At 35.1% G+C, this 27,261-nt stretch overlaps 2 protein-coding genes and 1 long non-coding RNA gene across 11 annotated transcripts in view; 2 read left to right on the forward strand and 1 right to left on the reverse strand.

Moving 5' to 3' along the window:
- Positions 1 to 1,586, reverse strand: part of LOC126723043 (uncharacterized) — a 120,309-nt gene extending 118,723 nt beyond the window's left edge. The window contains exon 1 of the long non-coding RNA XR_007654126.1: positions 1,455 to 1,586. This is a non-coding gene — a long non-coding RNA (uncharacterized LOC126723043). The remainder of the gene's footprint in view (positions 1 to 1,454) is intronic.
- The window catches only part of LOC126723040 (disease resistance protein RPV1-like), a 137,144-nt gene extending 118,610 nt beyond the window's left edge, over positions 1 to 18,534 (forward strand). Inside the window, exon 14 of the transcript XR_007654113.1 lies at positions 15,959 to 18,534. The gene's annotated coding sequence lies outside the window, so the exon portion shown is untranslated. The remainder of the gene's footprint in view (positions 1 to 15,958) is intronic.
- LOC126723041 (disease resistance protein RUN1-like) lies at positions 1,507 to 26,884 on the forward strand. 9 transcript variants are annotated; one of them, XM_050426262.1, is made up of 8 exons: positions 1,507 to 2,003; positions 10,662 to 11,787; positions 11,957 to 12,232; positions 12,332 to 13,135; positions 13,213 to 14,022; positions 15,378 to 15,477; positions 18,975 to 19,533; positions 20,585 to 20,861. In XM_050426262.1, the coding sequence occupies exons 1-5, from the start codon at positions 1,507 to 1,509 to the stop codon at positions 14,002 to 14,004; spliced, it is 3,495 nt and encodes a 1,164-aa protein (XP_050282219.1). In that variant the 3' UTR covers positions 14,005 to 14,022; positions 15,378 to 15,477; positions 18,975 to 19,533; positions 20,585 to 20,861. The 9 variants fall into 9 exon arrangements, with proteins under 9 accessions (XP_050282219.1, XP_050282221.1, XP_050282224.1 ...); XM_050426264.1 differs by lacking the exon at positions 20,585 to 20,861 and adding an exon at positions 18,625 to 18,801 and having other exon boundaries at positions 18,975 to 19,648; XM_050426267.1 differs by lacking the exons at positions 18,975 to 19,533; positions 20,585 to 20,861 and adding an exon at positions 26,426 to 26,884.
- The last annotated feature ends 377 nt before the right edge of the window (positions 26,885 to 27,261 follow it).

Consider the following 27,261-nt stretch of genomic DNA (forward strand, 5'->3'; position numbering starts at 1 on the left):
CTTACAAAATCAGCCAATCCAACTTATAAAAGTAGCCCATGAAAAATAAAATTATTTCATATAATTATTTGATAATAAAAACCAGGTGTCAAGCAATTAATAGTAGGTAAAAAAATTATATAAGTTATGAACTCTGAATGAAAATAAGTAATAATTTACGGCTTAAATTTTGTTGTAAAAATATAGTTTATTGTAATACTGTTTCAAAATAATATTAAAAAGTTAAAGCTGATTCTTTGTGTTTGATTTGGGAGTATTTTGGTCATTTTAGTGGTTTTTAAGCATATTTGGTGATTTTAAATATATCAGGGATATTTTGGTCATTTTAGAGGTTTCATGGGTATTTTGCTAATTTTAGAGATTTTTGGAATAATTTTGAATGTCCAAGGGTATATTGGTAATTTTGGAAGATTAGAGGTATTTGCATCATTTTAGGTATTTAAGGGTATTTTGGAGATTAAGAGGGTATTCAAGTAGTTTTAGAGGTATTTGAGTCATATTGGGTTAAATGGGTGGGTTACTAATTAAATGGTTTGGGTTGGTAATAGATAATTAATTTATATATAAACGGGTCATAAACGGATAAATGAATAATTATACACCTAACCCATTTATGACACAACCCGCCCATTTGCCACCTCTAAGTAAACATTCGGTCAGGCAGTGTTTTACTACAGTCAATAAGAGACCGTCACGTCATCTCTTTTTAAAATATTATTATTTTAATAAAAATATCTCATCATTATCTCTCTCTTCACGGCCACTCTCTCGCTCTCTCTCTTCTCACTTCTTCGTTCTTCCTTTTCTCTTCTTTCTCACTCGTTCTCACTGTTTCCTTTTCACTGCCGTTTGTCTCCACTGCAACCACCTTGAAGGCGACGGTAGCCACCATCTCTTTTTCTTTTATTCTCCATAAAAGATTATGCTTTACTCTACACTGGCTTGCTTTTAATGAGTCACTTAAATCCCTCTCCAAATCAAACCAAAACCAAAACCCAATCTGAGAGACAGAATCGGAGTGAGAGAAATAGAGAAGAGAGAAGAGAGAGAATCGGAGAGTGAAAGAAGAGAGAGAGGCCGCTGTTCCCAGCCACGCACCACGCGCCGTCGACAACCCACAACCCATATGCTACCAGGGCTCGTGACCACTCCACCACCGCGCCACAACCATCGGACCACCCTACAACCCAGCAAAAACCCATGCCACAAAACCCACAACCCTCCTGCCACCACTGCCACGACCAAGCCACCAACACAGCGTCGCCACCATCGAGAGAGATTGGCAGAGAGAGCCCTGATTTGATGACAGAGGTTTGAGTTTTTTGAGAGAGAAGTCTGAGTTTTTTGAGAGAGAGTTGATGAAACCCAGTCAATTTTCAAATTTAGTGCCCTCAACTCATCCGTGAACCTCCACTCGAATTGCAAGCTTTCATTCCTGTTAAGATCTTTCTTACCTTCTACTCTTCTTTTTTCATCTTCTCAATCTTCAATCAACAGATCATATCAATGGTTTTCTTGACCGACGAAGGAGCCTCTTCTTCTTCTTCTGCCCACCGATGGGACTATGATGTCTTCTTGAGTTTTCGAGGTGAAGATACTCGTAAAAATTTTACAAGCCATTTATATAAGGCTTTGTGTGATCAGGGTTTTAACACCTTTATTGATGATGACCTTCCGAGGGGAGAAGAAATTTCAATGAAACTTGTTAAAGCCATTGAATCGTCAATGATTTCAATTGTTATATTCTCTAAAAATTTTGCATCTTCTACTTGGTGCTTGAATGAACTCGACAAGATTTTTGAATGTAGGAGAAGTAATGGCCAATTGGTTTTTCTAATTTTTTACAAGGTGAGCCCATCAGAAATACGTAAACAAGATGGAGAGTTTGGAATTGCACTAGCTGAACATGAAGAAAAATTCAAAGATGACATAGAAAAGGTTCAGAGGTGGAGGACAACTTTAGCTGAAGCAGCTAATTTGTCTGGATTTCCTTACAATGATAGGTAAGTATTTAATTAAAGACTATTTTGGTGTGCTTTTATTAACTACAAACTTTTAGTGTTTTTCTATTTATAAATTATGTCATCATTGCTGATATTAAAGATGGGAATGGTGGTGGAGCAAGAGGGTAGGGACGATAAAGGTTAAAGGGAAGGCTTTTTTTTTTTTTTAAGAAAATAAATTATTTTATTTTTAAAACTGGGTTGATGCCAAGGATCTTAGTCAATAAATTATCACAAGACACAATACTATTAGATAAAAAGGACCACTAAGTATTGTTGGTGTGGTCTTTCAAGAGGATTGAATAATTTCTTTATATTCTAAATACTAAGGTAGTTAAGCTATAAAGGTTAATAGTAGAATTAGAATAATTTTAACTTGTATAATGTTATCAATCATGACAACTCTGTGTTGTTAAATTGGTTATAAGCTTTTAATGATTTTGTTATGACTGCTAATAAATAATGAAAGTATTGTTTCTATCATATTTTATTAGTTTTGAGAAAGTATAATTATTATCACATGCACCTTCCTTTCTTGCCGAACTTTGGCATTTGCATTTACCATTCCCAACCCATTAACCTATCACTAAGTACACTTCCTTTCGGCACCAGAAATCGGTCATCACTTTTATGTTAACATCCTTCACGATTTTTCTATGTATCACACACTTCATCAATATAAGAATACCATTTTTTTTTATATGTTAACAATTGAAAATTAAACAGATAAAATAATCAATGATCATATTATACGTACTAAACAAAAATTTCTTCCATCAAACTTCTTTTGTTTAAAATTAATAAATCTACCTTATTGCTACATCAGTGAACTTCACGTTGTGGTAGTAACATAGTGCACGAGTAACACACTTAACTCTTCATTGCATATCTTAATAATAGGTGTTAGATAAAATATGTGGTGTAAGGTCTCAGATAAATTAGAAGATTGAATTGTATGATATTAGATTAGATTTATAGTTATTGTACTTAATAATAGGCAATATTTTATAGTCATCCGGTAACTAAATTGAAAAATCAATGGGTTAAAATCCAAAAGTGCATGTATATGGTCTATAATTACTTGATATGTAACTGTTTTATAATTTACTATTGGATGCTAAATAAATATTATGCTCAGAAAATATTTTTCATCCTGTGATTTAATAAGAAATAAAAAAATAATAATGAAGCAAATAAACAAATCAATAAGGTGGATTAACTATTAAAGGTCTTTTTGCTTCTCTTCTAAAGGAAAACGTATTTTGCCTAAAAAGCTATTTAGACCTTTTAGCAGTTTGCTTGTAATTAAGGGGTGACAGCCATTAATCAATATAAGCACTTAAAAAAAAAAAAATCCTAAAATGTGCACCAAAAATTCCACCAATATGACACCCCTCGTCAAATTGCTTTTAGTTTTACCTTTTAATTTTTAAGATGACCTATTAATTGCCTTAATGAATACAAAATTTAAAAGGAGTATATCATTATTTACAAATTACAATTATCTGTCCTATAATATAATTACAGGCAGCCTTATGCATTAGAGGCGAATAGGCTGTGAGTGTTTTTTGTGCTTTAGTACAGACTATTAGTCTTGCTTTTCTTTTATGATTTCGGTTGCACCATTTCTTTAAATTCGCTTCCATTACGGTTCACTTTCTCTTCCTCAACTAAACTATTGTTAACACTACAAATAAAAAATAATAAATAAAACAAAACTGTTGCCCTCAAATCTCCAACCCAGAGATGCCTTCTATACATTTTCATTTTATCCACCACTAATTATATTGTTTCCATCCCAATTTTCAATTTTTCACCACTTTATCTCTCCTTTTCTCTCACACATCGATTATTCATTTAAGCTTTTCAATGTTGTATCTACCCATGAACATTCTAATTACAATCCACCCCATCATCCACAACAAAGCATTTTGGTTTGGTATTTACTTTTCTCCACAAAATTACAATCACCATTTTAAGAAGACATGGATTGTGTTTTTCAAAGAATTTTGAAGTTAAGTTGGCAATATGATGATCTAATCTTTTTTTCTTTTGATCTTTTTGCTTTTTCTTTTTCTTTTTTGAATTCTTGCATCCAGAATTTGCATGTTGTTTCTGTTGTTTTCTTTCTCTAATTTTCCAATGTATTGAGTCGTGTAATTGTTAACTAACTTTTGATTGTTAGAGCTGCTTTATTTGGCCATCATTGTTGTTGAATTTCTCATTGTTAACTGACTTAGATTTGATAAAAAAATAAGCTTGGGTGTTTCTTTTTATTTTGAACAAAATGGTGGATTTATAAATATTTGTAGAGCAATATTGATATCATAGTAGTCTCTAAATCTTTAGTGTTACAACTTTGTTATTGTTGCATCCCAGTCTCAAAACCCTCCATCAGATTTCTTGCTTCTCTTAGCTTTCTTGGTAAGCTAAGGTGAAATACTTAGCACATGTGCTCCTGTAATAGGTATTTGATAGTCACTGATAAAGAACCTATGGTGATATACTTAGCATAAGCTCCTAAAATGGGTATTTGGTAGTCACGTATAAAGTAGTGATTTTCGGTACAATTGCTTAAATGTTTGCATATCTAAGTATTTTATGTTACTCCTTAGTATTATTTGGAGCGTTGTATATCTTTGATGGACTATCTTCTTAGGAGCTTGAACTAAATAAAAAAAATGGAAAACAAATCAACTTATTTTGGCTGTAAAATCTGCTATTTATATGTCAAATTGTTATTACAAAGAATTATTTAATTTTCCTTTGGGGTGTACGAGACAAATGCAATCCAAGCAGTTATGCATGCAACATTGGAATATAAATCCTCTAACTAACTCTTTTTTTTTTTTCTTTTTTCTTTTTCTTTTTTTTCCATTTTTTGTTCCAACAATCACACCTAGCCATGTATTCACTTGACTTTCCTTATAAAATAAAATAAAAAGTTGAAAATGAAAAAAAATCTAACACATGGCAATTCAAATGGATAGAGGATTTGAATTTGTAATATAGAATATAATTTCATATGACATTTGAATGTATAAATTTAAAACTTAAAAGTTTTCCTTGAATCACATTGGTTAATCACTAGTGTCATATATAATAGATGGAGGAAGTTACAAAAGATGATATGTGTCATTGTTTTATGCATTGTCAAAGAGACACGTGTCACTATTATGTGTATCCACCAATTGTAGGGACCCAAATTTTAAATCATATATTATGTACAGATAGATAGATGCTAGAATTAGAATAATTTTAATTCACATGATGTTATATATTCAGACAATTAAAAATGAAAAAAAATCTAACACGTGGCAATTCAAACGGATAGAGGATTTATATTTGTAATATGGAATATAATTTCATATGACATTTGAATGTATAAATTTAAAACTTAAAAAAGTTTTTCCGTGGATCACATTGGTTAATCACTAGTATCATATATAATAGATGGAGGAAGTTACAAAAGATGATATGTGTCATTGTTTTATGCATTGTCAAAGAGACATGTGTCACTATCATGTGTATCCACCAATTGTAGGGACCCAAATTTTATATTATATATATTTTTTTGATAAGTAAAAGATATATTGATAAAAAAGGGGACACCCTAGTGCACAGGAAGTGTACAAGGGAAAAGAAATCAAATACAAAAATTACAAGAGTCTAGGAAATCAATAAAAGAGGGGAAAGATTTATCTTGCAAAGCAAACAACCAATCCCTTAAAGTTCTAAAAAAGAGAAGCTTGAGGTCAGGAATAGATTTCTCAGTATCTTCAAAACATCTACTATGCCTCTCCCTCCAAAGACACCACAATAAGCAATGAGGAATGATGGACCAAATATAACCATTTCGATGACGACCAAAGCTGCCTTGCCAACACCATAACAGCCCCAGAACAGAGTGCGGCATAACCCAAGAAACTCCAAAAAAGGCCCAAAACCATAGACCATAGATCCGAAGCAAAAGGACAATGAAGAAATAGATGTTCAACCGATTCACCATTTCTCTTACACATGTAGCACCAATCCAGAATCCACACCTTCCTTTTACGTAAATTATCAATCGTCAAGCATTTCCCTAAAGCAGCAGTCCAAACAAAGAAAGCTACTCTAGAGGGAATCTTTTGCTTCCAAATGCTTTTCCAAGGAAACCCAAAGGAAGTGGTGCCAGCTAAAATTCTATAATAACCACTAACCAGGAAACCCTTAACTTTGTTAGGAATCCAACACATTTTATCCTCACCTCGCCCCCTTATATGCGAACCGTAAATAGATGCCAAGAAGTCGGACATAGACTCTAGATCCCGAGCATGCACACTCCTAATGAATCTCACATCCCAAAAGAGGACACCATGAGCGAACATCATAAGCTCAGCCACACTAGCATCCTTATTCCTACAAAATCTGAACAAGTCTGGAAATCTAACAGCAAGAGAAGTCTCTCCACACCACCGGTCTTGCCAAAACTTCACTCTAGATCCATCACCAATATCATACAGAATATGGTGAGAGAAAGAAGGCCATCCCTGACTGATATTTTTCCATAAACCAACACCATAAGGGCCAATCACAGCTTTGGAAAACCAGCCCCCCCACATACAACCATACTTTGTCTCTATCACTTGCCTCCAAAGGGCATCTTCCTCAACCCCAAATCTCCAAAGCCACTTTCCAAGTAAAGCTTCATTGAAAAGTCTAATCTTCCTTATCCCTAAGCCACCCGCAGAAATAGGAGAACAAACAGTAGCCCATTTAACCAAATGGATTTTAGGATCATCTCCAAGACTGCCCCACAAGAAATTCCGCTGGAGCTTCTCAATACGGTTAGCCACACTAGCAGGAATAGGAAATAAAGAAAGAAAATAAGTGGGTAGATTAGATAGGGTGCTTTTGATAAGGGTGACTCTACCTCCCTTGGATAAGTATAAACGTTTCCAACCCGCCAATCTCCTCTCCATTTTCTCTAGAATAGGATTCCAAATAGACTTATCCTTGAATTTAGCTCCCAAAGGAAGACCTAGATATTTCATAGGGAGAGAGCCCTGCTTGCAGCCAAGAACAACCAAGAAAAGGTCAAAATCATTGACTACCCCAATCGGAACCAATTCTAACTTGCCTAGGTTGATCTTAAGGCCAGACACCGCCTCAAACCGAATAAGAATCATGCGAAGGATCAAAATCTGATCTAAATCAGCCTTACAGAAAATAAGCGTGTCATCTGCAAAGAGGAGATGAGACACCGCCATGGATCTTCCCTCCAAGTTACCAACACTAAAGCCCGACATGCGACCTTCAAGAACTGCTTTGTCCAACATTCGACCAAGAGCTTCCATCACCAAAACAAACAACAAAGGAGACAACGGATCACCTTGCCTCAAGCCTCTGGTGCTACCAAAAAAACCACAAGGAGAGCCATTGATCAAGATGGAGAAGCGGGCAGTAGAAAGACAAAAGCGAATCCATTGTCTCCATTTGGCAGAGAATCCACTTCTTTCTAACATCTGTAGCAGAAAATTCCAGTTTACATGGTCAAAAGCCTTCTCAACATCCAGCTTACAAATTAGCCCCGGCAACCCAGACTTCAATCTATTGTCAAGGCATTCATTAGCAATAAGAACAGGATCAAGGATTTGTCTGCCCCTCACAAAAGCATTCTGAGATGCAGAGATTATATCCCCCATCACCAAGCGGAGACGATTAGCCAAAACTTTAGCAATAATTTTGTAAACCCCCCCAACCAAGCTAATGGGCCGAAAATCTCCAATCTCATTAGCTGCATGTTTTTTAGGAATAAGAGTAACAAAAGTTGTGCTTAAGCTTTTCTCAAACTGACCATTGGCAAAAAAATGATGAAAAACAGCCATGAGATCCGGCTTAACAATCCCCCAGCAAGCTTGGAAAAAAGCCATAGGGAAGCCATCAGGACCAGGGGATTTATCACCATGAAAACTTTGAATAACATCAAAGATTTCTGCCTCTTCAAAAGGCCTCTCTAACCAATCCGCATTCTCCCCAGATATCATTGGAAAAACCAACGAATCCGGAAACGTCCGCTCAACCTACTGCTCAGAGTACAAATTCATGAAGAAATGAGAAACGTAGTCTGCAATTATACCCTGATCCAATGACAAAGTGCCATTAACCATAAGGCTTTCGATGGCATTATTTTTCCTGTTGGAATTAGCCATTCTATGAAAGAATTTGGTATTGGCATCCCCTTCTTTCAAATGCAACACCCTGGACTTTTGTCTCCAACTTGTCTCTTCCATAAGAGTCAACTTTTCAATATCTGAACGAAGATTAGATTGAGCTAACTTCTCCTCAGCAGATAGACTATGAATCTCCTCGTTAGCATCCAAATCAATCAACTTACTCCAAAGGGCTTGTTTCTTAAAAGTGACATTGCCAAACTCAGTTTCATTCCACTTTTTTAAGTCCGACTTCAATGCAGCCAACTTCTTAGCAAGAATAAAACTAGGGGTACCATGGAACAAATAGGAAGCCCACCACTCCTTCACTTTGTCTATAAAGTTATCCACCCTTAACCACATATTTTCAAAACGGAAGGGAATTCTGCCTTTTCGCTGACACCCACCCTCCAACGAAATAGGAAAATGGTCAGAAAGAACTCTAGGCATCCTTTTTTGGGTGAACTGAGAGAATTGATCAGCCAAAAGAGGGGAGAAAAGGAACCGGTCTAGCCTAGAAGCTGAGGAAGTATTAGACCAAGTATAAAGGCCCCCTTCCATATGAATATCCAACAACCCATGCAAAGAAACAAAGTCGGAAAATCCAAACATAGCCCTGGAGAAGCTGGCAGCCCCCAAACGCTCAGAAGGGAAGCGGATAATATTAAAGTCCCCTCCAAGGCACCAAGGCAAATCCCACCAACTGATCAGCCTGGTTAGTTCCTCCCACATCAACCTACGCCTATTGTTCAAATTAGGCCCATATACACCTGTGAAAGCCCACTCAAATTGGTCGCCTACATTTTTAAACTTGCAAGAAACTGAAAAATGCCCCACCGCTTCCTCCACCTTTTCCACAACCCGGCTATCCCACATCAATAAAATTCCTCCAGAAGCACCTTCAGAGCCCAGGTACAACCAATTGACATAAGGACAACTCCAAATACTTCGAACAGTACCTCTAGTAATCCACTCTAGTTTGGTCTCTTGCAAACACACAATATCAGCCTTCCAGGATCGCAGCAAATTACGAATCTGAAGCCTCTTGTCAACTTCGTTCAGACCTCTGACATTCCAGGAAATAAGCTTTAAATTCATTGAGCAACGGAAAGAACCCGATTCCTATTAATACCACATCGCCTAGCAGATGAAGAGCCATAATTAATGGAACTAAACAACCCTTTCAACTCTCTTAAACCTTTCACCCCCAAACCTTTTGAACCACACGATTTCTTGTTCAACTCAACCCTTCGATATAATTCAGCTTCAACAGCCAATAAAAATTCTGTTGCTTGATCTTCTAAACCCACAAGTGACGTGCCAAGGAAGCTATCAAAGTTATTGAATCTCTTTTGAAACCAATCGGAGTAAGGTTCCTGACTCCTTGAAGTGTCCACACCCACAACACTAACCTCATCTACAAGAGACTGCTTCTCCTTGGCCAAGGGTAGAGAACAAGCAATTGGATCAACCACTAGGGGCTGATTAGCTTCCTCCGAGAAGGAATCCGAAGCCCAATCCTCCACCAATACATCATCTTCTTCGAAAAGAGCCAATGACATGTTCGTGACTTCAGAAAATTCCAACGTAACAAGCTGTTGTTGCTTTTCCAAAACCTCTGTAGCTTCACAAGGAGGCAAAGCAATCTGCACCGGAACCGCAACCCTCCTCCCATCGCGTAATTCAAGAAACCACTGCTCCGAGTTTCCCCATTTCTTGTCAAAATTGCCGGAATGCTCCTGGAGAAACAGTCGGGGGTCAAGCACTAAGCTCTCATCGTGAACTGTGGAGCAAGCCGACCCATTCCTGGCCTCCTTGGACTCGTCGGAGCCGAGAAGCTCAGACTTATATATATTATGCATAGATAGATAGATTCTAGAAATAGAATAATTTTAATTCACATGATGTTATATATTCAGACAACTTTTCTTTCAAAAAATAAAAATAATTCTAACAACTCTTCTTCTTTCATTAGTTAGAAACTTTTAAATGGTTTTGTGACCACTAAATGTCCAATTTTGAAAGTATACTTTAAAAAAAATTATTTACCACATATTCTACTATTAAATTGTAGAAATAAAATAATTTAATGTTAATGTTACAATTCAAGAGTTTCTCCCATTTAATTTTTAGACAATTTTTTACAAAATTTCTTAATCTCATTTTGTTCAAGTATTAGAAATGAGTTTCCAATAAGTGGGTCTCCTCAATCCTCATCACTGAAAGGGAGTTTCTATCCAACCATTTGCTAAAAGCCTAGATCAAATTTTCTAGCCAAAAGAAGAATAATGTGACAAAATTAATGATATTTCCTAATCTTTTGAATTTCAATGCCATTTAATTTAAATAGCAATATGTTAGTTGCAATGCACAAAACTAGACATATTGAATTTAGTTCATCTTCATATTTATATTTACAACTAATCCAACTCATTATATCTTTCTTATGCTCTATGCTTTGCAGTTACACTGAATCTGAATCTGAGTTTATCCAAAGAGTTATAAAAGAGATATCAAGGACCAAATCAAATCGTGAGCTATTATTTGTTGCTAAACATCCAGTTGGAATAGATATTCGAGCAGAGGCCGTAGAATTGCTTTTAGATATGGAGTCAAATGATGTTTGCATGGTAGGAATTTGTGGTATTGGGGGAATAGGTAAGACTACGATCTCTAAAGCTGTTTATAATAGAATTGCTCACCGTTTTGAAGGAAGCTGTTTTTTAGAGAATGTTAGAGAAATGTCAAAAATAATTGGTGGCATAACCCAACTACAAGAGAAATTTCTTTCTAAGATCTTACGAGATAGAGATTTGAAGGTGCACAATGTATTTGAAGGTATCAATTTGATAAAGAAAAGACTTCATAGTAAAAAAGTTCTTTTAATTCTTGATGATGTGGAAGACTCAAAAGAGGTAGAAAATTTGCTTGGAGAATGTAACTGGTTTGCCTTCGGAAGTAGAGTAATTATAACTACAAGAGACAAACATGTACTAACCACTTGGGGAAGAGATCCTCGAATATATGAGGTTACAGAATTGAGTCAATGTGAAGCTCTTGAACTTTTCAACCGGCATGCCTTCCAAGCAAGTAAATATGGGGAAGATTATTCAGAACTTGCAGAACAGATTATATGTTATGCCAATGGCGTACCATTAGCTTTAAAAATAATTGGTTCTGATTTGTGTGGAAAAAAGATGCATGAATGGAAAAGTGCATTAGAAAAGTATAAAAACATTCCACATAAAGATATTCAAGAAATACTCAAAATAAGTTATGATGGATTGGAAAAATTTGAAAAGGAAATTTTTCTTGATATTGCATGTTTTTTTAAGGGTTACAGCAAGGATAATGTTGTAAGTGTATTAGATTCTTGCAATTTATATTCTGAGTATGGTATTGGAAAACTTATTGATAAGTGTCTCATAACCTTGGAATATGCCTATGAGCCACGGTATGACTTTTTGTCAATGCATGACTTGCTACAACAAATGGGTAGAGAAATTGTTCAACAAGAATCAGAAGAGCTTGAACAACGTAGTAGGATATGGCGTTATAAGGATGCTCATAAGTTACTAACTAGAAATATGGTATACATTCTTTGCTTCTCTATTTTTTCAAAATATTTCTTTATTGGATTTTCCCTTTACAATATTGAACAAAATATAATTTTCTCAATATATATTTTGTTTAAAGTTTCAAAATCTTTATACTTTTGTCAAATTCTATTATGAAGCGTGACTAATTTTTTGTCTTAAGCAGGGATCAAATAAAATTCGAAGCATAATGTTGCTCTCACGTGAACGAACAGAGATGCCATTGAAACCTAAAGTTTTCAAGAGGATGAAAAATCTCAAATTTCTTGTAGGCAATGTACATATTGGTGAAGCACTTGAATATCTCCCAGATGAGTTAAGGTTTCTTGAATGGCGTGAATTTCCTCTATCCTTATCTTCCAAATGTTGCCTTCCTCGACAACTTGTTGTACTCAAGATGTTTGAGTCGAACATTATATTGGAGAGTGTTTTCAAGAAGGTATAAGTATTAGTATTTATAAATTTTAATTTCTTTAAATGTTATTTTTAAAAGCTATTGACGATAAATTTTGTTTTTGTTTTTTTAAATTTTTCATAGGGGTTCCAGAATGATAATTTGAAAATGATCAGTCTAGAATCTTGTGAATTCATTACAAAATTACCTAACTTGTGCTGCCCAAACTTAGAGGAATTGAATCTCAGAAATTGTGAAAATTTAATTGAGGTTCACGAGTCCATTGGACTTCTTGAGAAGCTTAAAGTATGGGATCTCTATAAATGTTCACAACTTCAAATTCTTCCAAGTACGCTCATGTTGAAATCTCTTGAAGATTTTAGCCTATTTAGTTGCTCAAGGCTTAAGAAGTTCCCCGATATTCACCCAGAAATGAATTGTCTAAAGAAATTGGATTTGGAACTTAGTGGTATTAGAGAATTGCCTTCATCACTGTTGTATCTGACTGGACTTGACACGTTAGGACTATTTCTCTGCCGTAAGCTTAGGAATTTTCTAGTTGGGGCCAATAAATCACAAATGCGGGGGGAAGAAGATATTCCTTCTACCAAATTGAGATTGGCGTGCAACTCCTTTAATAACTTTTCGGGACCTACTGGGTTTCTGTGCTTGACAGAACTGAAACTTAAACATTTGAGAATTCAAGTTGAATTAGATTCTTGGATGCAGCCTGATTACTTCCCAGTATTGACACTTTTAGATCTAGGTTTCACTGGTATTGTTACCATCCCAGAAAGTATTAGTAGATTTCCTAGATTACTATGTCTTAAAATTCATAATTGCAAAAAGCTTCGAGAAATTCCGAGACTTCCACCATCTATAAGAACTGTGAATGCACGGGATAGCGATCGGCTGGATACACAATCATCAAGCAGATTATTGAATCAGGTATCTCTCTCTTTCTCTTTCTCTCTGCAATTTAAGTTATAAAGAAACAATTTATATTAAACTTCAATTTCTTGCAGTTTCGAGAAATTCTAGGGATTCCATCAAATACTGTCGCTGAAGCTGCAACAAGCTTTGATTCTGAATGGCCTCAACGTTGGAATTTTCTTATGCTACCATTAACTGAGATTCCAAAGTGGCTCAAATTCAACAATCATCAGAGTTTTGGAAATTCCGTATCATTCTTGGTCGGTCCCAAATTTTCAAATTTGGTTGTTTGTATTGCTTTTCCATCGAAGGATGTGTACAAAGATAAAGGGTACTCGTGGTCTGTTCACATTTTAATCAATGGTAAAGAACAACTCCCAGTGTACATGGAGATGGCGAATAGTAATTCTGACCATGTATGGTTAATTTATCGGAAAGTGAATATATCAAATCCATCTGAAGAGAATCGCATTGAGGTTGAGGTTAAGCTTACACCTTGGAATAATATTTCTCTAAATAGGGAGAGGATTTATGTAGAATGCATCTGTTGTCCTCAGAAACCCAATATATCTCCTCCCTCATCTATGGATCAATGTGCTTTCAACAATGGGGAAGAAGATTCGGGCCGTGTTGGAATCCGATGCCGACTGCGGAGAAGAAACCATCGACCAACCCATGCTAGACGTCCCCAAAAACACTACCTGTCCCGCTTTGGATGGCTTCGAATCCGATTCCAACTCTGGAAACGAAGCTCCAAACCCCGGAGACGGAGAATTACTAATGGGTTTCTTGATGAGGGTTCATCTTCAATCCCCAGTACCTTTCTCAATGATGATACCGATGCCAATCTGTATCCACCATCAAAGAAGACAAAAACAAGTTGATCCAACTTTGAAGAGAAGGTTTGCCTCTTTCTATTTCTCTAAATTTAAAGGCTTATTCTTAGGATTGTTGCTCAAGTATATATTGTGTTTCAAGTAAATACAAGAAGCATTTAATTTCTTTATTTCTTTTTCATTTATAATAATATTTGTCTTTTTATTCATCATATTTGTCTGCTTGTAAGATTTTCTGAACTTCAATTTTACCAAATAATGACTATGCTTGCTGATTCTTTGAAATTGAAATTCAAGTCAAGCACACAACTGTTTGATGAAATGCTTCTTCAGGATATTGAACTTGCTTGCTTAGCTGACCTATGCTATTCATCGAGCCAATTGTTAAGGTTTTGTTTTTAATTTCTACAAAAATATTTCTATTTGATTACATATTTACTTATGCTTTTCTCCTGGGTTTTTAAATTTTAATATTGTTAATTGTCATAGATGTTTCTTTGCTTTTATTGATTCGCTGAATAATATTACTTAGATTGTTCATAAATTTATTGAAAGATAAATGACATTGGACAAGAATGCATTGAGCTGGTCCCAGAAGCCTTTTCTTCTGCAGAACCTGCCTTGAGAGTGGGGCTCACTTCTTCATATTATTCATATTTGATTGGTTGAGGTTGAGGAATTATTTAAGCACATGTTTTTATTTGCTTGTTTCTTTCTTTGTTGCTTAGGAATATTTGAATTAATGATAATGTGAATGCCACAACTTTGTCATTGTTGAGATAACAATTGTACCTACTGATAAAACATCTTTATCCCTTAAGTTTTTGTGCTTAAAAATGATTCTCTAAAACTTTAAATTAAATTCTCAAAGTAGTTTCGAGTCATGCGGTTGCCATTGGAAAAGAAGACAATCAGTAACTGATATGGAAGGGAGCCTCGCTTCTCCATAGTTAATGCTCAGATGGAAGAGCAAAACTCAGAGATATGGCTCTCATATGTGGGCTGCCCAGTGGAAGCTTGAACTTCCATTTAAATTCCTTATTTCCTTTGGAAACTACAAAATGATTGTCTTCCAATGATTAGGGAGTTAGCAAATAGGAATCTCTTCATTGATGCTTCTTGCCCTTCATGTGCTATAGAAAAGGAATGCTTGGATTACCTATTTATTACCTATAACTTAACTTGTGTGATGTGGTTCAGATCACCACTCACCATTAGAAGGTACTTGAGTCAAACTCAAGTCATAATTGTGTTGCTACTTGGCTGGAAAGTGTAAGGCCAGTGCAATCACTCCACTGTATTCTTTCAACAATTTTTGGGCTATTTGGATACATTGAAATAAAATAGCACATGAAAGAATAAGTGTTAATTCTAGATTTTGAAGTCCTAAGTCGTAGTGCTTACCTTTATATTATTTGTAGGGATGCAACAAACATATGGGAAGTGGACACTCCTATTAAACCACCTAATGTACTTTTCAACAGTTACCTTGGCAGTATAGCACATGATCAGATGCTGAAGGTATGGATTCCTCTCTCTTTTCTTGATATGTCTATATGATGGTGTAAAACTTGTAGAGAATTTGGTAAATATAATTATTGTTGGATGGTTCATACAGTTGTATGTGTATTATTTTTCAATAAAGAAAAAAATGTTTTATGTTTATGCCACTGTGTCAAACTTAACTTTCTAGCATTTAATTGTAAGCTTCAATCTTTGAACTTCAATAAATATATAGATAGTGGGTTCAAGACACATGTTGCATATATATTATGTAAATGATCCTTCGGTGTCTTCCTTAAAAGTTATTTAATAGGAATGCTTTCAAACCAATTCATTCAAAGATAAGTTTAAAACCATTTGTCTGGTTTTGAGAAAAGAAGATTTTCTTGAATAATCATGTTCTTATTTTTATGTAGGGGGGCAGGGGTGGGGCTGTAGTTTAAATGCTTTGTACATCCTAGTATTCTTTTAGCAGTACCTTGTGGCAGAGAGTGGAAAGATTGAAATGGCAGCTACTTGTGGGATGGTGGCTGGGTATGATGGTTTTAGCCTAGGGGTAGAGATGCTGATTGATGTAGGCATAAAAGCATGGGTATGATGTAGAGTCTTAAATTTTTATTCATGATTTTTAACATCCCTTAATGCTTGTGGAATGGGTATCAGTTACTGGAAGAGAAGAAGTTTGATTTTGAATACTGTTATGAGCAGATTAGCTTGTGCAGGTCATAGCAGATTAGTAATACTGTTATGTTGTAGTGCTTGCCACCTTCTATTTAGTCATGTTTCATATGGTCTTTTTAAATAATCTTTCATAAATTGGAAGGTCTTCTTTTTTCTGTTTTTTTTTTTTTCAAAAGGGCCTCAGATAAAGTTGCAGTTAGTACTGTTAAACAACTTTGTAAACAATGAGATGCATCTATGTCTTGGAGTGGTTTTCACTTGTGACTGTATAATCACTGTATACCTATGACATTTCAACATTGGTTTTTTTTTTTTTTTTAAAAGATTTAATCACTCCATCAAGAATATGATTACTGCTAATGTTCTTTAAAACAATGATGGTTTTTAAGTAAAATTGAATTTTGTAGTTTCTGGGTAGCAGTTTCTGTATCTGTTTTAAATAATCGTTGTAGTTTAAGAACTTTTTATTTATTTTGGTGGGATACTCTCTTGATATCATCCCTCTTATCCAAATTACATCATCCACAATAGCCAGCCTTTTGGAACCAAAAGTTTCTCTTCTTAATTGCACCAAAAAGGAATAAATTTCATTACATTACTAGATTTTGTACATCATTTTATTCATAATTCCAAAGATAAGTTAATTTGGAGATCTGATGAGGAATGAGTGCACTATAAAATCCAGTTGTCACTTATTCTTTTGAAAGCTCTCTCTTCCTCATGAATTGAAGCTCATCTCCCTCATCAATAGCGTTGCTTCTTGGCACTACTAATAAAAAAAATCCTAATTTTCCGTGTATTCTGTTCAAAGCCTTGGTAATCAGTCTTCTTCGTGGAGAAAGCGAATTTTCTTTGATTCACAATCCTTTCTTTGAAAGTTGCAATGGAACACTAGCTATCTCCTCTTTGATTGTGCAATCACTTCTAGTTTTGGGGCCACCTCAAGAATTGATCTTCATCTTCAACATTATTTTTTATTATTTATTGATTCCATCAAAACTAGAAGTTTTAAATTCACATCCAATAAATTATCCATTTATAGTTTTTGGTAAATGTTGTTCTAACTAAAAAGTTTTTGACTTTGAAGATATTTAAGGCCCCTCAACTATATTTATGACGAGCATTAGTATACTAGGAACACTGTGGCCTATTCACTTGACTACCCACTCCCAAGTCTCAGTCTTGAGTCCTACTAATGTGAGTATAGTAAGGACTCCAAATAATAATATATACCATGCACAGAGCATCTATAGTTTCTGTGTTAAGGCATGGAAAACCACATCAAAGTGAAAAGAGAAAACCGGTAAAGGATTCTAATATGCCCAAACAAGCTCTATAGCAACTGAAGAAGACACCACGACATTGGGAGACAATTATACTATAGGAAGCAACATTTTAATAGCAAAGAAAATGTCCAAAGAGTTGAATAATTAAAAGGAAGCCAATAGGGTATTAGTTTAGTTATGGGAATAATTTCCTCAATGTTACAAAGCAGAGTCCAATGAGCTATAGTGTGGGTTCAGGAATTACACTTTCTAACTACATGTAAAGCTTGCCAACAATAGCATGAAGTTGATGCCAACCTAGTATCCACTATTAGTGGTTCTATGGACTAGTGAGATCTGCATAGAGAACTTTGGGTTCATTGAATTTCATTTAGTTCATTTCCCTCCATCAAAACCTTTCTAAAACAAAGCTTTGAGTGCTGTTCTTGCTTCTACTATAAGAGGACCATCCATCCATCCTTATTAGCTTGATACAAAACAAATAATGTCATTCTTATGATCATGGCCATCTGTCGCAACACATGTTTGGTTGTTTGTTAAAGTTGCATCAAAATTAACTTTGACAAAAGGGGGAGGAAGAGGTGTTCATGTTCTGGTACCTTTGTACCTCGGTAGTGGATTCCCAGGCTTGCAAATGAGTTTTTGTAGTTTGAGATGTGCTCCCTGCATTGGATCAGTTGTAGTCCTACGTACCATCTGTCTATTCCTTTGCATCCAGATTACATCACAACATATGGTAGCACACATTGATAAATTTCTTACCTCTTCTAGTGGGACCTTCATGGAGCTTTTTGAATTGAACACTATTTGGATCCATTCCTCCATAGATGACAGGTTGAGCTCTTAAATTCTAAAAGGTCGTTGGGGATGACCACAAATTCCGAGTCACTAGGCACTTTAAGAATAGGTGCTCTATGGACTCTTGGGCTGCATTACACATTTGCAGTTTAGGTCTTCTATTGAAAATATCAGGCTTAGCATCACTTTTGTTATGGGAACCAACATTAAGGTTATAGTTCTTACCCCATTTCTATCTTTGTCTGTCAGTGTGCTCCATTCCATTTTTCCATCATTGTTCTATTGATGCACTCCATACGTCATGACAAAATTATCATTGTTTTGTTGATGTACAACATACATCATAACGAAATCAATAAAAAATAGCCGTATAATAATTTATTTTCCTTCTTTTTCCAAGCAACCAGTCGTTGAGACTTGGCACACGGTGGTGATTGTGGCAGTGGTAATGCTGCAACTGCAAGGTTGAGACTTAGAGAGAGCAAACCATGTCGATGAAGGGGAGAGATTTAAGATTTTGAAATATTCAGATAGGATGGGTTTGATGAGTTAACTCACTGTTTATTGTCTAACAACAGTTGAGTTTTTCAGAGTCAAGTGCTTTAAATTTTAATTGACGTGCCACTTTTTACACCCTTGATTTATTTTAGATGCATCATAAAACTTGTGTTATCACCTCCACCATCTCCCAATCCTGATATTCAGCAATCCTTCATAACCTTAACGATGATCTTTGTTATGGGGTCTCAGGAATGATGCTCTACACAATGGGGGCCAACCTTGCATTAAGAAGTCCAGCAAGAGAATCTAGGAAAGAGCACAAGAGTTCTCCCTTCTCTCACTGCCGACCTTCTACAACACGAACTTGCAGCCACTTTATTCAAGTATAAACATCACGAACACTTAGCCATGGAATTCAATTGAATCAAGTAACAAGAAATATTCATTGCCAAATAAAAATCAGTACATGAAATCACAACTTACATAAAATTGAAGGCAGAATCGGTTTAGGTAGAATAGGTTAGTCTTGCACCAAAGTTTCTTTCTTTCTCTTTTTATTTTTAGCTCTCTCATATTTTGGCCGATTACACACTGTTTTTTCCCGAAACATGGAAGCCAAGACACAATTTGTGGCTGGTTACACGAAAAAGGAGGATGTGGCATGTTAAGGAGGAGGTGTCATACTGTCATATGGTGGCAATGCTTGTTGTACAAGAAGTAGGTGGTGCCAAGAAATAAGGCTGGTGGTGTGAAAGGGAAAAGCATGAGGTGCCATGGGCTGGAAACTTAAATCTTTATTTGAAATATGGTACTTAAGTTTCTTCTTAATTGCACTAAGTCCCTTGCCTTTCAAGATATTCTGCAACATCACCCTATCACTCTTGTTTACCTTCCACATCAATTTAGTAAATGTCTTCTTTCAATTTTAATCACCATTTACTTAAGATATTATATGATGACCTTTAATGAAATAATGCACACATTGGTTCATTATATCACAATTATTATTGCACATGTTGGTTTTCAATTGCCCTTACATCGTAGCATTATTTGAGACACTGCCAACGATTATGTTCTGTTGTGGCATTTTCTATTTAATGGGTCGGTTGGTGTATAATATATTGAGATCTTCTTTTCAAATTCCAAATAAAATGTTCAATGCCACTTGTTTAAGGAGAAATGTTAGTTTATAATATATTTTCCGTACATATTCACCTTTGAATAATCTAAAATCAAGGACCATCATTGTATTTATGGTTTTAGCCTTAATAAAGGATATTTGCCTCTCTAATTAGTCTACTATGAGGCCTACATACCCTATGCTACATATTCAACCTCTTCTCTTGTATTAGGTTGAACAAAAAACACTCCTAAACAATTTCATCTACAACCACATCTAAACTCATACCCAATTTCATAACTTACTTGGATGTCATTTTGTGATTAGATTTCAGCATTTACACATGGGACCCACATATGAACTCAATGGGAAAAAAAAATTGGATGCACCAATAGTAAGGTGACACTTAACTATGTTCTGAATTTGGGCATGGAGTTGGGACTTAGATGCATTCATAGACTTCCCCACAAACTACACATTAATTCCCATATCACAGTTTTTCTTCATTGAAGTTATGGATTCCTCTATCTCTCTTTTCATGATATGTCTATATGACCTAAATTATATGTTTATATATATATATATATATATATATTTTTTTTTTTAATTTTTTTTTTAATGGGACCTAAATTATACATTGAGTGGGCATGGGCATGGTTAACGGACCCTACACCTCTCAAATCTAGTGCCATTCTAGACTCAAATCCATCTAAGGCCCAATTTTCTTTTATGTATGTAGAATTTGTGAAGAGGCTACGGAAGTGACATTGTGCAATGGAGAAAATGACATCAGGATAAATGATAGTGTTACTTCAAATGTGTGGATTCAAAAGATGCAGCAATGTTTGGATTAATTTTATCTAGGGCACTAAATATAAGGATTTAAGATAAGCACAATGTTCAAAACAATTATGTAAAAATATAGACAATCCGTAGTTTTCTGAACACAAATTAACCAAATCTTGGGCAATGAAATGAATTGGGCACATACCCGTGGCAATTTGATTTTTTTTTTTGGATGGAGTTACTATTCTTGAAGAGATTTATTTAGAATTTTTTTTTTAATAAAAAAACATGATTTGAATGTGAAGATTAGCTCATAAGACAAAGAAAAAATCATATGTATTTGAGCCTAGTCTTCCATTTCATTGCAATTTAATGAATTTATATACACGGAGAACATTCAAGATTGTACCACAACGTACATGATATGCACCCCAACTTGTGAGCTTACCATCCACCCATTTTGTCCTCCATTTTACATTTTAATTTATATGTTTTAATATTAACAACTTAACATGAAGTGTTGGGAATTCAATCAAGAGCCTTATGGCTCAAGAACACTTTCTAGTTCCCTTATTAAGGAGAACTGAAGTACAAAATTTTCTTCTCCCCATATTTTAAGTTTTTATTTTTTATTTTTTAAACAAATAATTTTTTAATATAAAAGTTTTTGAATTTAGAATTATCAAAATTTACCAAATTTAGGCATCTCGGCTCTCGCAATCATTCTCTCCAAATATCCTAGAAGTTACAAATCTTCAAAGAGAGATCAATGAAAGAGTAACATTATCACAAATGAGTAATGAGTTTAGAATAAGAAAAACCCACATTGACTATTTTGAGCCCTATGATAAAATTCTTCATGGAGATGCACACAAAACGTAATTAATGTCAAACTTCCTAATTGTATAAAACACCAAACTTACTTTTTTTTTTTGAAAAAGTATAAAACACCAAACTGATTAGGTAATATTTGCCAAGCAGATTAATCAGTTAAAACTAAAATTCACCACAACTGTTGAGTCAAGGCATAAAACCTACAAAGTTGCACAATGATACCATTAAAACAAAATCAAATGAACCAACCCATCAATCAGCTTATCAATTAACCACATCAATAAGCCCAACTCAACTCAACAGATTAGTTAAAGTGTATTTACTTTACTCTTTACGCCAAAAACTGAAATCTCTGTTCCGTCGAAAACCTGAGACTCCTCAATCACTACTCCTAATTTCATTTCCACCCACCTTAATAACAACAATGATCATGATCATGCTTGTCTCATACAAACTTGTATTCAATATAATTCTTCTAAGATACCAAAAGTCTGTAAGGTTCTTTGTTGTGACTGCATGTTGGAATGGGTTTTTGAGTATTCAGTTCCCTCTGCTTTTGATTTAAACATGTCTGAAATGGTCAGTTCGTGCAATGGTTTAGTGTGTCTCATACAACATGCGAATCGTTCCAATACTGATGATGCTATATATTTGTGGAACCCCAGTATTAGAAAATGGGAACTGCTAATGGATGCCTTAAGGCAAGTGTTAATAATCCATTTAAAAAAAAAATTATGAAAAAAGAGAAAAAAAATTAATGTTTTGATAGTTTTTTGCATTTTTCATTAAAGTGGTGTCAAAATTTTCTTAAAATAGATTGTTAATCATTGCCCTAAAGCCACCTGTTAGCTTAAACCTTTGGAAATTTAAGAGATTGCCTGATTCGTATTTAAGCAACTATTTTTCTAGCGACCAAGAAATTTGGGTTTCTACCGGATTTGCTTATCAATCCAAGACAAATGACTACAAGGTTGTAAAGCTTTGGAGTACTCCAGTTGTGGCTGAGGTTTACACATTAAGCTCGGACTCATGGAGAAAGTTTGAAATCTCATTGAGATCAAAATATTATTTGTTAGTTGTGGTCTCTGATATTGACTTATTTTCATCTGCTCAATTTGTTAGTGGGGCTTTGCATTGGTTGGCTGAATGTGAAAGGGAAGGGGATTCCTTGATCAAAATATGATTTTGTCATTTGATGTCGATAATGCTTGATGTAGATAAATTTCATGAGCAAAGTCTATTCGTGTTCAAGGGAAATTTGGCTTTCATAACATATAGATACCCCAAAAATGACAACGGTGAACTGTCAGACTTGCAATGCTTTATTTGGGTAATGAGGGATTATGGTGTACATGAATCTTGGAATAAACCTTTTTCTATCCGGTTTGAAAATGTTGATATAAGTTTCTATGGTTGCACTGGGCATGGTGAACTTCTACTTGACAAGAAAGTCAAGGAAGAATCCAGTGATGATGAAACTAAAATACATTATTGCAATGAGTCTACGATTATTTCAAATGACACTGCAATTGTTTCACTTGACCCTGAAACTTTACAGGAGAAGGATCTTGGTATCCTATGATATGTTACACATGGTTACTACGTTCAGGGAAAGCCTTGTGTTACTTGATGGAGCAACTAGCCATCCGGATAAGAAGTGGAATCATTAGTGATAATCATTGTATTTTGTTAGGTAACTAGGTAAGTGGGATGCAAATGAGACATTCTCATGTTGTTTCCTTTGGTATCGTTTTGTTTTGCAGTAGGCATAAGTGTACTGATATGATGTAGGTGAGTTTAATTCATATGTATATTAACCCTTTATGCTTGTGGCGATTTCATGAAAGAAAATATAACATTTTAATTCAGACTTTCTGTGTGCCTCTCTAATGAGGTTGCAAAATATTTAGAGATCTTACTTCAATCCAAAAAAATAAAATAGAAATGGAGCAAAGAGGAGAGAAGAAAACAAGCCCTATGATGAGAATGTTGAAAATGGGATGTGGTAGTTCTTATCTGGTGATCATAAGCCCAGCAAAGGTCTTGTGCTTGGTTCCTTAATCAAAATGATATATATCTTTCTAGTGGCTGCATTACAGCTGCTATGCAATTTTAGCTTGTTGTATCTCTTCTCATGAGTTTGCATTTTCTCATTCCCCTGAGAGAAAAATTGAGATAACATATAGTCTTTGAAATTGATTTAAAGCTTTGTGATCATTGATTGTCAACACCTTCACTATTTTGGAGTTGCAATTGTTTCCCCTCATGCTTTGGTTGCAAAATCACATGTTCATTGCCAATGGTAAAGAGAATGAATCTCTGTGTTTAGCTGCTAATACATTGTGTTTCTATTAGTATTGTTGTGGTCATTTTGTGAAAGTATTTAAATTATTTAGTGTAAGGTAACATGGAAAGTGCCTTTTGAACTTTAAAGTTCATGGTAATGTGGATAGTGATTCTAAATTTTTGTTGTTTATGAAGAAGATTTAAAGACACATTGTTGTAAGGTTGTCACATGGCTTGGCCCCCTGCTTGGTTTCTTGGCATTTCTGTGATTTGACCTGCTTTGACTCATACAATAAATCTGTTTATTAATAACACTTCAGTTGTTTGTTAATATATACAAAAAGTGTAATTTTCCTCAAATTGGATCGTTCAATCAAGAACGAGTATGGTGATAGGGTACCCACAATTTTCATAAAAACAAGTAATATGTTAGCTTATGGTCAATTTTGGTGCATTGATTAAAGAAAATTAAAACATCTCAATCAATCCCCTAGACATGCATATACTTCAAAAGTTGCATCATTTTAAATTGATTGCACCAAGGCATCCGATACATACTCCATCAAAATTTCAAAATTTGTTCCTCACATTTGTGTAGTAAAACAATATTTCTTCCTACTTTTCAAGCAGATATCTAATCAAAATCAATACTATAGGAGGTTGGCGTCAACCTTTTATTTGTGGGGTAGTTGAGTTTGTTTTGGTACCAAGGAAAGATTATATCAACTTTGGATTAGAAACTTTTTTATTTTTTTTTTGAGATAGTTATAAATATGCTACTAACCTTGCTGATTGAACCATCTACCCCCCCCCCCCCCCCCCCCCCCCCAAGCACTTTGTGCATGGGTGGTGCCAATTAAGCTATAAACTCTTTTATTAGAACAACATCTGAAAGGTGTAAGATCAGCATAGTAAAAAAAAGAAACTAGCCTTGGACCCCATATCAAAAAAAAAAAAAAACTAGTCTCTGTGATTAGAATAATGTAGGCATGATCTGACACAATTTCATTGGGCAAAATCGAGGCTGTAAAGCAAGCAAGTGAAGAAGCAGGTTAAATTCTAAGCTGTTGAATATAGTACTGACCCACTCCACCCATATGCAAGTTACATTCTAGTCAATTGGCAGGTTCTCGAGCCTAGGGCATAAAAGACATAGAATTTCCTATACAGTTGATGCTAGATTCTAATTTTACAAAACAAATTTCGTATATATATGAAAACATGCTTTCAATCATGCTTTGTGAAATGCTTGATGCTTGGTGGTGGTGGCAGTACAAGCATTGAAGCCAGTTCAAGCCTGTTTATGGTGTTAGGGAGTTAAGGAAGTTGATTAAGCATTAAAGTCAGTAGGGTAGATGATTGCTTGAAGCCCCATTTGTCCGTGCTCTGATGGAGTGTTAATCACCTAAATTGTTCTAGAGCAATTAAAAAGAGATTCTTAACTAGAAAGAATTCAATTCAAATCTAGGAGACCTATCCAGAAGTTTTCAAGTTAGGTAGGTAAAGAGTTTAAAGTCCTGCTTCTCCACACAATGAACGATGGCCAAGAAACTGCTTCAGATTTTTCAAAGTACTTTTAACCAATCACATGACTATTAAAAACAACCTGTGAGTCACACTTGACATTGGAGGAACCTCCTATTTTGGTTTGAAGGGTTCAAATGGCCTTTTTGATCCTTCAAAAGTTCTCATATACTTACCCCCAAGCTGCAAATTGATCCTGGCGCTTCCTCACAGGTTCAACTGCTAAAACATCAAAAGTTCCTACCACCTCTTTATGCAGCTCTATTTCCTTTCTATTGTCATCAATAACAGTTTCAAAATTTAGATTTTCTGGAGGGGTTTGTTTTGCAAATTCCTCAACTTTTTCAGGGCAAAAAACTCCTTGTTTCAAGTCAGAATTGGGCATTTTCACTTTTTAATGTGTGGTTATGACTACTTGCAAATTCTTTTTACTAGTCCTAGCCAAAAAAGTGAAAGAAGATGAGACCTCAATTTGTTGTGTACCCAAATGGGGAAAATCTATTCACACGGTGTGTGTAACACTGTTTAACAATCTTCGCCCTAGCCAAAATACCAGGCTTTTTTTACCCGGTAAGCTTATTTACCAAACTATTTGTTATGCAATCAGTTTTGAATCAAAATGGAACTCGAGTCTATAAGTGCAGATTTTTTTTAAGGATCGCTTTACTGCTTGAAACTGGAGTCACAGCAAAATTGTTTCAAAATTCGTCACATAACAAAATAGTTTGGTAAATAAGCCTCAGCGGCACAAAATACCATGTTAATAGAGAAGAGTGATGTGGCATTGTGGTTTAATCTCAACCGTATGTTAAGGGAGTCGGTGATGTGGCATTGTGCCATTATGATTGGGTTGCTACTGGATTTGCTTATCAGACTGACATGAATGACAATGAGGTTGTAAAGTTCTCTTCCTTGTGTGCATTTGAAGCTGACATCGAGGCTGTGGTTTATACACTCAGCTCAAACTCTTGGAAAAAGATTGGAATCTCATTGAGACTCAACAATATCGAGTCTTATTTTGTTACGTCTACATCTACCACATTTGTTAGTGGGGCTTTGCATTGGTTGGGATATACTAATAAAGCAGAATGAAAATTGGTAAATCAAAACATGATTGTATCATTTGATGTCAATAATGATAAATTTTCAGAGATACCTCTCCCTGATGAACAGAAACTGCTACCACAATATCTAATGGAGTTCAAGGGGAATCTGGCCTTATAGTTCAAAAGAGAGTCCAGGCCTGACCCTATGGTAGCAAATTACAGCAACGCAATGTTTCACTTGACCCTGAAACTACATGAGAAGATTCTTGATATTCCAATTCAAGGAGGCTCAACTATACTACTACTTTCATGGAAAGTCTTGTGTTACTTGATGGAGCAACTGGGCTATATGGATAAGAAGTGAAGTCATTAGTGAGCTTTATGTAAGTGTGATGCAAGTGAGATTAATAATATGTTATTTCCTTTGGTATCATTTTGTTTTACAGTAGGCATAAAAGCATGCGTATGATGTACGGTGCTAAATTTTTATTCATGATTTTTAACATCCCTTGATGCTTGTGGAATGGGTATCAAATACTGGAGGGGAAGAAGTTTGAATGCTATTATGAAATTTTCCATCTTTATTGCATAGAAATAGGAAATTCATGGGGGTCTAATATGCTCAGAAGAAGGTATTGTGTGATTGCTCGAGGAGGTTCAAGAACTATTGTTTTTTATAGAGCTTTATGTTGTGTAACTTGTGTTTGCTTGACTCTGTTTTTAGATAAAAGGTTCTTAATTCTTGGTGATAGTCTTTGTTTGAACTCCCTTTCTCTGTGTTGGCATTTGGTTGCCTTTGGGCTTGGATTCTTGCAAAAGAAGAAGGTGACTGCTAGTGCTTGCCACCTTCTGTTAGTCATGTTTTATAAGGTCTTATTAAATAATCTTTGATAAATTGGAAGGTTTTCATTTTTATTTTTCTTTTTCTTTTTAAATATTT

Source organism: Quercus robur, chromosome 4, assembly GCF_932294415.1.
Source record: "Quercus robur chromosome 4, dhQueRobu3.1, whole genome shotgun sequence".
Taxonomy (NCBI): Eukaryota; Viridiplantae; Streptophyta; class Magnoliopsida; order Fagales; family Fagaceae; genus Quercus; species Quercus robur.

Bases quoted from the DNA above. Each gene is read 5' to 3' on its own strand.
- LOC126723041 (XM_050426267.1), top strand. From the start codon at position 1,507: ATGGTTTTCTTGACCGACGAAGGAGCCTCTTCTTCTTCTTCTGCCCAC. The intron at 11,788-11,956 runs GTATACATTCTT...TTTTGTCTTAAG, and splicing joins AGTTACTAACTAGAAATATG to CAGGGATCAAATAAAATTCG. The intron at 12,233-12,331 runs GTATAAGTATTA...AATTTTTCATAG, and splicing joins TGGAGAGTGTTTTCAAGAAG to GGGTTCCAGAATGATAATTT.